The 10761-nt window shown below is 43.9% G+C and overlaps 1 protein-coding gene across 1 annotated transcript; it reads right to left on the bottom strand.

Moving 5' to 3' along the window:
• Positions 1-6388: 6388 nt before the first annotated feature.
• LOC129041349 (golgin subfamily A member 7-like) lies at positions 6389-6901 on the bottom strand. Its single transcript, XM_054496861.2, has one exon. It carries the CDS (start codon positions 6899-6901, stop codon positions 6548-6550), a length of 354 nt encoding a protein of 117 aa, XP_054352836.1. The 3' UTR covers positions 6389-6547.
• Positions 6902-10761: the final 3860 nt, after the last annotated feature.

Here is a 10761-nt window from a genome sequence, read left to right as displayed (position 1 = left end):
ATCGCTTGAACCTGGGAAGCAGAGGTTGCGGTGAGCCGAGATCATGCCATTGCACTCCAGCCTGGGCAACAAGAGTAAAACTCTGTCACAAAAAAAAAAAAAAGAAAAGAAATAAAAGAAAGAAAGAAAGAAAGAAAGAAAACCTTACATTTAGGTCAACTGATTTTTTACAAGAATGTCAAAACAATTTAATGGAGATATTTGAAAAGACAACCTAATATAAAAATGAGAAAATAATTTGAATAGATATTTCTCCAAAGAAGATATATGAATAGCCAATAGACATATGAAGAGATGCTCAACATTATTATTCGCTAAAGAGATGCAAATTAAATCCATGATGAGATACTACTTGGCCATAATTTGTCTTTGCAACAACTACTGCAAAGATGACTACATATCCACATGAAAAAGAATCACTTGCACCCCTACTTCACACTATATAGAAAAATTAACTCAAACTTGACCATAGACTTAAATTTAAGAGCTAAAACTATAAAACTCTTAGAAGAAAACAAGAGTAAATCTTTATGACCTTGGGCTAGGTAAAGTTTTCTTAGATATGACACCAAAAGTACAAAAAAAAAAGAAAAAAGAAATATGTTGGACTTCATCAAAATTAAAAACATTTTTGTTGCAAATGATGCAACCAAGAAAGTGAAAAGACAATCCACAGCATGGAAGAAAATATTTTTAGACTGCTAATAGCTGTGGAGTTCTTTAATGAAAAATTTTTTTGCCTTCTTTTTTTTTTTTTTTCTTTTGTGATGGAGTCTCACCCTGTCACCCAGCCTGGAGTGCAGTGGCGTGATCTCGGCTTACTGGAACCTCTACGTCCCGGGTTCAAGCAATTCTCCTGCGTCAGTCTCCCAAGTAGCTGGGATTATAGGCACGTGCCACCACTCCCAGCTAATTTTTTGTATCTTTAGTAGAGACAAGGTTTCATTCACCATGTTGGCCAGGCTGGTCTCAAACTCCTGACCTTGTGATCTGCCCACCTTGGCCTCCCAAAGTGCTGGGATTGCAGGCGTGAGCCACCATGCCCGGCCTATGAAAATGTTTTTAAATTAAGCTGTGGCAATGGTTGCATAACTTTTGAGTATAATAATCACTGAATTGTGCATTGTAAATGTGTGAATTTTATGCTATATGAATTGTATGTCAAAAGGCTATTTTTAAACAATCAATGTAACTCCTTTATTAAACTAAAAAAGAAAACTATTAATATCTTTCAATAGATTCAGAAAAGTGTTTGACAGGATCAATTCAGCAAATTAGAAATAGAAGAAAACTTCCTCAAACTGATAAAGGGCGCCATCAAACAACCTATAAGTAACAGCATGCTTGATGGTGAAAGACTAAATGCTTTCCCATAAAGATCAGGTCAAGACAGGAATGTCCACTCCCCTCACTTATATTCAGCACTGTACAAAGTATTCTCTCTTTTTTTGTACAAAATAGTCTAGCCAGTGCAATGAGGTTTTTATTATTTATTTATTTATTTATTTATTTATTTGAGACAGAATCTTGGTCTGTCACCCAGGCTGGAGGGCAGCGGTGGAATCTCGGCCCACTGCAGCCTCCACCTCCCGGGTTCAAGAGATTCTCCTGCCTCAGCCTCCCGAGTAGCTGGGACTACAGGCACGCACCACTGTGCCTGGTTAATTTTTGTATTTTTAGTAGAGACAGAGTTTTATCCCGTCAGGCTGGTCTTGAACTCCTGACCTCAGGTGACCCACCCACCTCGGCCTTTCAAAGTGCTGGGATTACAGGTGTGAGCCACTGCGCCCAGCCTCAATGAGGTTTTTTAAAAAAGACATTCAATTTAGAAAGGAAGAAGCAAATTCTAGTTATTCCCAGATGTTTATCTATGTAGAAAATTTAATAAAATCTATTTTTTAAAAGCAGGATATAAGATCAACACAAAATTAAGTGTATTTCCATATGCTAGCAATAACGAATCAGAAATTAAAAGTAAGTTAATAATACAATTTATAATGGCATCAAAAATGTGAAATACTTATGGCTAAATTTGACAAAAGATGTTGTTATGGGTTGAATTGTGTTCTCCAGATATATAGGTAGAAGTCTTAACCTCTACTACCTCAGGTTATAACCTTATTTGGAGACAGGGTCATTTCAGATGGAATTAGTTAAAAGGAGGTCATACTGGAGTAGGTGGGATCTCAATACAATATGACTGGTGTCCTTATAAGAAAACAATGTGAAGACACAGGGGGAAAATGCCATGTGATGATGGAGGTAGAAATTGAAGTTATGCAGCTGCAAATCGAGTAATGTCAAACATTAACAGTGACACCAGAAGCGAAGAGAAAGAAACAGATTCTGGAACACATTCCCCTCTACAGCCTTTGAAAGAGGATGGCTCTGCTGACACCTTTGTTTCAGATTTCTAGTCTCTAGAACTATGAGAAAATAAATTTGTTGTTTTAAGCCAGATCAACAGAAATTTTTGTTCATAGTAATTTGTTATAGCAGCCCTAGGAAGCTAAGACAAATGTGAACGTGTGTACACTTTAAACTAAAAAATGTTGCTCAGAGAAGTTAAAGAAGACCTAAGTAAAAGAGATATATACTTTAATAACATACAAAATTTCAAGAACATACAAAAACTCTTTATTTCCAGCTCTGTTTTCAACGCTTTCAGTTGCTGATGTACAAAATTTTTTTTTTTTTTTGAGACGGAGTCTCGCTCTGCCACCCAGGCTGGAGTGCAGTGGTGTGATCTCTGCTCACTGCAAGCTCCGCCTCCCAGGTTCAGGCCATTCTCCTGCCTCAGCCTTCCGAATAGCTGGGACTACAGGCGCTGGCAACCACGCCCGGCTGATTTTTTGTATTTTTAGTAGAGACGGGGTTTCACCATGTTAGCCAGGATGGTCTCGATCTCCTGACCTCGTGATCCGCCCGCCTCAGCCTCCCAAAGTGCTGGGATTACAGGCGTGAGCCACCGTGCCCGGCCCGCTGTTGTACAAAATTATATCTTTATACATTGCGTGTCCCCAAACAGAAACTAATAATTCTTTTTTTTTTTTTTTTTTTTTTTTTTGAGACAGAGTCTTGCTCTGTCACCCAGGCTGGAGTGCAGTGCTGCGATCTTGGCTCACTGCAACCTCTGCCTCCCTGGTTCAAGCGATTCACCTGCCCCAGCCTCCTGAGTAGCTGGGATTACAGGCACATGCCACCATGCCCAGCTAATTTTTGTATTTTTAGTAGAGACAGGGTTTCACCATGTTGGTCAGGCTGATCTCAAACTCTTGACTTCATGTCCACCCACCTCAGCCTCTCAAAGTGCTGAGATTATAGGCATGAGCCACCGCGCCTGGCCTAGTAATTCTTTTAAATACATTTGTCCCTTAAATTATGTGGAAAACAAGATGTAGAGTTACAAACTAAAGTTACAATAACACTAGCTTTTAGACTACTATTTTTGAAAATGTATTCTTTCTTTAAATCGTTTAGAAAACAAAACGTGGTCGCCAGGTGCAGTGGCTCACACCAGTAATCCCAGCACTTTGGGAGGCCGAGGCAGGCAGATCACCTGACGTTAGAAGTTCAAGACCAGCCTGGACAACATGGTGAAACCATCTCTACTAAAAATACAAAAATTATCCGGGCATGGCTGCCAGCACCTGTAATCCCAGCTACTCGGGAGGCTGAGGCAGGATAATTGCTTGAACCAGGGAGGTGGATGTTGCAGTGAGCCAAGATTGCACCATTGCACTCCAGCCTGGGCGACAGAGGGAAACTGTGTCTCAAAAAACAAAACAAAAACAAAACAAAAAAACAAAAAGTGGAGATACAGACTGTTGTTACAATAATACTAGCCTTTATAATTACCCATGTATTTATCTTTATTGAGATCTCTAGTTCCTCAAATGGCTTGTAGTTACTGACTAGTGTGTTTTCATTTCACCCTGCAGGATTCCTTTGAGCATTTCTTCCAGGGCAGGTCTAGTGGTAACAAACTCCCTCAGCATTTTTTTTTTTTTTTTTTTTTGAGATGGAGTCTTGCTCTGTCGCCCAGGCTGGAGTGCAGTGGCGTGATCTCAGCTCACTGCAACCTCCGTCTCTCGGGTTCAAGCGATTCTTCTGCCTCAGCCTCCTGAGTAGCTGGGATTACAGGCGCCCGCCACCATACCAATCTAATTTTTGTGTTTTTAGTAGAGACGGGGTTTCACCATGTTGGTCAGGCTGGTCTCAAACTCCTGACCTCATGATCCGCCTGCCTCGGCCTCCCAAAGTGCTGGGATTACAGGCGTGAGCCATTGTGCCTGGCAAGCTTTTTTTTTTTTTTTGAGACAGATTTTCGCTCAGTTGCCCAGGCTGGAGTACAGTGGAGCGATCTCGGCTCACCGCAACCTCCACCTCCTGGGTTCAAGCAATTGCCTGCCTCAGCCTCCCGAGTGGCTGGGATTACAAGCATGCACCACCACACTTGGCTAATTTTGTATTTTTAGTAGAGACGGGGTTTCTCCATGTTGATCAGACTGGTCTCAAACTCCCGACCTCAGGTGATCTGCCCACCTCAGCCTACCAAAGTGCTAGGATTACAGACGTGAGCCACTGTGCCCAGCCCAAACTCCCTCAGCTTTTGTTTATCTTGAATGTCTTAATATCTCCCTCACATTTTTTTTTTTTTTTTTGAGACGGAGTCTCACTCTGTCACCCAGGCTGGAGTGCAGTGGCACAATCTCGGCTCACTGCAACCTCCACCTCCCAGGTTCAAGCAATTCTCTTTGCCACCACGCCCAGCTAATTTTTGTATTTTTAATAGAGACAGGATTTCACCATGTTGGTCAGGCTGGTCTCAAACTCCTGACCTCGTGATTTGCCCGCCTCGGCCTCCCAAAGTACTGGGATGACAGGCAGGAGCCACCGTGCCCAGCCTTTTTTTTTTTTTAATCACCCAAGCTGGAATGCAGTGGTGTGATCTTGGCTCACTGCAACCTCTGCTTCCCGGGTTCAAGTGATTATCCTGCCTTAGCCTCTCGAGTAGCTGGGATTACAGGCGTGCACCACAACACCTGGCTAATTTTTGTATTTTTATTTTATTTTTTTTTTTAAGAAAAGTTTTATTAATGTGTTAATATTTCAGCAAAGTTATTGCAATGGGTTGAAAACACAAACACACTATTACAGGCTTTAAAGTGACAAGTTTTACACAATTGAAATATTACACATACTTATGGGATTTATTGAATGATTAACAGACCCATAAAAGAAATTAAATCTGAAAGACAATATCTAGTATTAGCACCTACAATATCTCTGACAGTTAAACTTTTAATGGTTTCTGTCTCCTAATGTATTTTTAAACTCTTTCCCTCATACAGTGCTCTCAAACCTCAAGGATGAACGAAAAGGCATAAGCAGCCCTGATCCTAGAAAACGTACAGCCAAAAGCAGAGCTACAAATATGGACTCAGACTTGAGAGTTTTACTTAGAAGTAACTTACTGTACTTGAGCCAGTCATAAGTTTTCTGTGCACTGAATACTGTATATGAGAAAATTCTGTGAGTCATAAGGTTTGCGTAGGGATAGTTAAAAATTAGTAATATACAATATTATTCCCATCAAATTTTTTTCTCATGAGTTATATTTATAAGAAAACTATAATTAAAATATTTTTATATCTGCTTATTACATATCCAGGGACCCAGCAGGAACATCTATGTGTTTGATGGTTTGGCATCCACTTTATTGTGCTTACTGATTTTTGTGATGAACAAGCAACACACATCACATCTTCACAACATTTAAGGTAATGCAACAATGACATAACATTCTCCAAAGAAATAACTGGAAATTGCATTAAATACTGCTTTAATGAGGAATAATTGCTATAATAAAACAAATAACATTATACATTATTTTTTCAATGAGCTTCAGTTTGAGGAACTGAATAGTAGAAACAGATATTAATATTTGAGTCATGGTAAAACTGGTAAATCTTTGAAATCTAGGAGGTGCATTAGGAAAACCACAGCCACAGCCAACCCTCGCCGAAATCCTGGAGAAAAGCATTTTATTAATTTAGGGGAACAAGATGGAACACTGGCAAAGATACAACTTGTTGAGGTCTAAAGCTACCTGAGAGGCTGGCCCAAGGAATGAAGAGAACCAATGGTACGTACTGGTGACAGATAATAAGCTTTGCACTGGGCTGACCAGCTGCGTTTTATTAAATGGCCTTCAATAAAAAAAGTGAAATGCTTCATTGTGTTTTCTCAGAAACTAGTCAAAAGATTACAGAGTCCTACACAATTTGGAGACAAAAAGTGGATACTGAGCAACTAGAGGTCATTCCAGGTGTGGAATTTTACAAAGTCCTTGGAGTAAATGGCACTGTGGCTCTGGCGGCAGATAGAAAGGAATGATGCTCTAGAGAGGAGGTAGGGACACTCTGCAGTTGGCCAATGGATACATGAGGGGCCTGGCTGGAAGTGGGATCTTTAATTCTATGGTTTATCTTCCATAGCTCATGCCTCTGTCTTCATAAATGGTAATTTCAATAACTCGCAGTCCTCACTCAATGGAGTCTGTCAGAAGAAGGCCTTGTGGAGCATAGATCTTCTCATTCTGCCCTTGAATGCATTTGGAGACTTTCTTCAGAACCTTCTGGTAATGAGTTTCCAAGCATAGGAAGATGGTATATGCAGTTAAACAAGCCAAACAACCTTCGAGATATGATTGGCCACCAAGCTTCTCTGCTTCTGCATAAATGTTATTTAGAGTTTGAACTATTTCTTCAAACTGCTGCCTATCAATCTGGTTCTCCAGCTCCATGGGGAACTTGGTCTGGAACTGGCAGCGTGTGCCACTGCTGTAGTCTCGCTGAATGAATACCTTTCTGGACTCTGGCACCTGCTGCAGCCTCATGGCAAGGACAGGAAGGGCCGCTCTCTAATTTTTGTGTTTTTAGTAGAGACATAGTTTCACCATGTCGGCCAGGCTGGTCTCAATCTCCTGACCTCAGGTGATCCATTCACCTCAGCCTCCCAAAGTGCTGGGATTACAGGCATGAGCCACTTCGCCCTGCCCTCCTATGAGTCTTTAATGCCAAGGATGCTTTGTCAAGATAAAGGCTCACGTCCATTTCAGTGTCAACTGTCAGGGACTCAGCTGCAGACACTTTTGACTCATCTGCTTTTTGTTTATTTGTTTTTGATTTTTTGTTTTTTGCAAGCCTTTATGCTGCCTTCCTGTCTTTTTTTTTTTTTTTTTTTTTTTTGAGACCAAGTCTCGCTCTGTCCCCAGGCTGGAGTGCAGTGACACGATCTCGTCTCACTGCAACCTCCACCTCCTGGGTTCAAGCGATTCTCTTGCCTCAGCCTCCCAAGTAGCTGGGGCTACAGGCATGAGCCACCGTGCCCGGCTTGCCTTCCTGTCTTTCTCCTCTTCCTGGGTCTCTTCCCCATCCCTACAGCATGGCCTCCACGTATGCCAAGCTTGCAAGCTTGCTGTTTGTTGCAAACAAACCTGGACTGACAATCTCTCTTCTGTCTTCTGGGCAGCCAGACTGACTGTCCTCTTCTACCTGGGTGCCTGTGTACATGTCCTCTAATCCCTAACCCTAACCCTTTGTAGCTTCTCTTTCTTTTTTTTTTTTTTTGAGATGGAGTTTCACTCTTGTTGCCCAGGCTAGAGTGCAATGGCGCGATTTCGGCTCACTGCAACCTCCGCCTCCCGATTCAAGCGATTCTCATGCCTCAGCCTCCCGAGTAGCTGGGATTACAGGCATGCACCACCATGCCCAGCTAATTTTGTACTTTTAGTAGAGACAGGCTTTCTCTATGTTGGTCAGGCTGGTCTCAAACTCCCGGCCTCAGGTGATCTGCCCGCCTCGGCCTCCCAAAATGTTGAGATTACAGGCGTGAGCCACGGATCCCAGCCAGCTTCTGTTTCTTTATCTATAAACAGAACTGTCGTGAAGATGCAATGAGATGAATTTTAGCTCAGAGCCTGCCACCCATGTGGCATGTAAGAGCATGACTTACCCATGTTAGGTATTGTGGTTACAGCTCTGCTGTCAAACCACTTCTCCAACTCTCTTTCTAGCCTCAGTTCATTTGTCAAAGGGTTTGGCCCCAGTATTTTGCTGGATATTCAGAAGTACGACCTCACGTCTGCAGAATGCCACTGACTTTCACATGAGGCCTCCCAGGAAGGGATGCCAGGCCTCAGACACTAGCTGTTGGATCTTGGGACTTGCCACTCCACTTTGGCATTTTTCAGGACCACAAGGCATACAGTTGATCTAACAGTCTTTCCTGTCCTCCCAGTGGTCAGGTACAGCCCAGTTCTAGGGCTTCTGTGGGGAAAGACAGGAGAGGGCTGAGAGTCAAGGAACACAAATGTGTCAGATGAGGCTTTGTTGGCAAGGAGCTCACCACTTGGGTAGTCGAGAAGGCCCAGAAGGCACTACTACAGTGCTCCCAAATCAGGAAAAGACTGCTAAATGCCCGTATACTCAGGATCACATGTGAGCCCAGAGTCGGATGCCTGGATCAGCTGGGAGTCTACCTGACATTGATGATGTTTGGCTAGAATACTGATGGATGAGGCCAGGCGCGGTGGCTCACACCTGTAATCCCAGCACTTTGGGAGGCCGAGGCAGGTGGATCACGAGGTCAGGAGATTGAGACCATCCTGGCTAACACGATGAAACCCCGTCTCTACTGAAAATACAAAAAATTAGCTGGGCGTGGTGGTGGGCGCCTGTAGTCCCAACTACTCGGGAGGCTGAGGCAGGAGAATGGCGTGAACCCGGGAGGTGGAGCTTGCAGTGAGCCGAGATTGTGCCACTGCACTCCAGCCTGGGGGACAGAGCAAGACTCCGTCTCAAAAAAAAAAAAAAAAAAAAATACTGATGGACTAATGGGAGGTAGCAAGACCAACACTGAGGGAAGGGCATCCCAGGCACAGGGAAGAGCATTTAGGAAGGCATGAAACAGTTGGGTGCATTCTGGGAACTCCAAGTAATTCCACTCTTGAGTTGAGTGAGGGCTAAACCCCTTCAAATCACAAAACATTCCAGCCATTGGTCTCTTCTTCTCCCTCCATTCCATCCTCAATACTATAGATTTATCTTCCTTCCTTCCTTTCTTTCTTTTTTAACATGGGGTTTCAGCCGGGCGCAGTGGCTCACCCCTGTAATCCCAGCACTTTGGGAGGCTGAGGCGGGCGGATCACCTGAGGTCAGGAGTTCAGGAACAGCCTGACCAACATGGAGAAACCCCATCTCTACTAAAAATATAAAATTAGCCAGGCGTGGTGGTGCATGCCTGTAACCCCAGCTACTTGGAAGTCTGTGGCAGGAGAATCGCTTGAACCTGGGAGGCGGGGGTTGCAGTGAGCTGGGACCGTGCCATTGCACTCTAGCCTGGGCAATAAGAGCGAAACTCCATCTCAAAAAAATAAATAAATAAAAATAAAATAAAATAAATTTGGCTCCTCTGATTTTAAAATCGATTGGGGTTTCCTATGACCTATAGGACCAAGAACAAACTCCCTCTCTTGACATTGAAAACTCTTCACAGCCTTCTCCCAAACTCCTTCCGCCTCTCCTCCCTACCTTTTGTTATAGTTATAGCCACTTGAATGATTTCCTGTTCTTAAAGCAGGCCAGTCACATTTTTTGTCCAGACTTCTCCCTCTGCCTGGAATGTTCTCCCCTTCTTCCCTGGGCAAATTCCCCCCATCTTCCAAGACCCAGTGCAGAAGACAGGTTCACTAGAAGCCCCTTCAGGGTACTCCCAGTGCCTAGAATCCAGCCTGACATTTTGGTTGAATAATTAATTAATCAGATCAAGGACATCTTCCCTGAGTACCCAACATAGCGCCTCCGCCAACCCCTGTGCTCCCTGCATACCTCCTCCATGCTATGTTGGAACTTCTTGAAGTCAGGCTTCATTTCTTTTGTTTCGTTTCTTTCTTTGTTTTCTCTTTTCTTTTTCTTTTTCTTTCTTTCTTTCTTTCTTTTTTTTTTTTTTTTTTGAGAGAGTCTCACTCTGTCGCCCAGGCTACAGTGCAGTGGTGCCATCTCAGCTCACTGCAGCCTCCACCTCCCTGGTTCAAGTGATTCTCCTACCTCAGCCGTCGGAGTAGCTGGGACTACAGGCACCCACCACCACACCCGGCTAATAGAGACAAGGTTTCACCATGTTAGCCAGGCTCATCTCGAATTCCTGACCTCAGGTGATCCACCTGCCTCAGCCTCTCAAAGTGCTGGGATTAAAGGCGTAAGCCACTGTGCCTGGCTGCGTTTCTTTTTTCTTTTCTTTTCTTTCTTTCTTTCTTTTTTTTTTTTGAGACGGAATCTTGCTCTGTCACCCAGGCTGGAGTGCAAAGGCACCATCTCAGCTCACTGCAATCTCCGCCTCCCGGGATCAAGTGATTCTCCTGCCTCAGCCTCCCGAGTCGCTGGGATTGCAGGCGCCCGCCACCGTGCCCGGCTAATTTTTGTATTTTTAGTAGAGACGGGGTTCACCACCTTGGCCAGGCTGGTCTCAAACTCCTGACCTCGTGATCCACCCGCCTCGGCCTCCCAAAGTGCTGGGATTACAGACGTGAGTCACCGCGCCCAGCCTCCGGCCGCGTTTCTTTTCTTTTTTAAGAGGACTCAGGCTGAAGTGCAGTGGCACAGTGGCTCACTGCAGCTTCGAACTCCTGGGCTCAAGTGCTCCTCCCGCCTCAGCCTCCTGAGTAGCTAGGACTGCAGGCGTGCACGACCATGCCTG

Source organism: Pongo pygmaeus, chromosome 6 (genome assembly GCF_028885625.2).
Source record: "Pongo pygmaeus isolate AG05252 chromosome 6, NHGRI_mPonPyg2-v2.0_pri, whole genome shotgun sequence".
NCBI lineage: Eukaryota > Metazoa > Chordata > Mammalia > Primates > Hominidae > Pongo > Pongo pygmaeus.
This window is presented reverse-complemented; position numbering and strand designations above follow the sequence as displayed.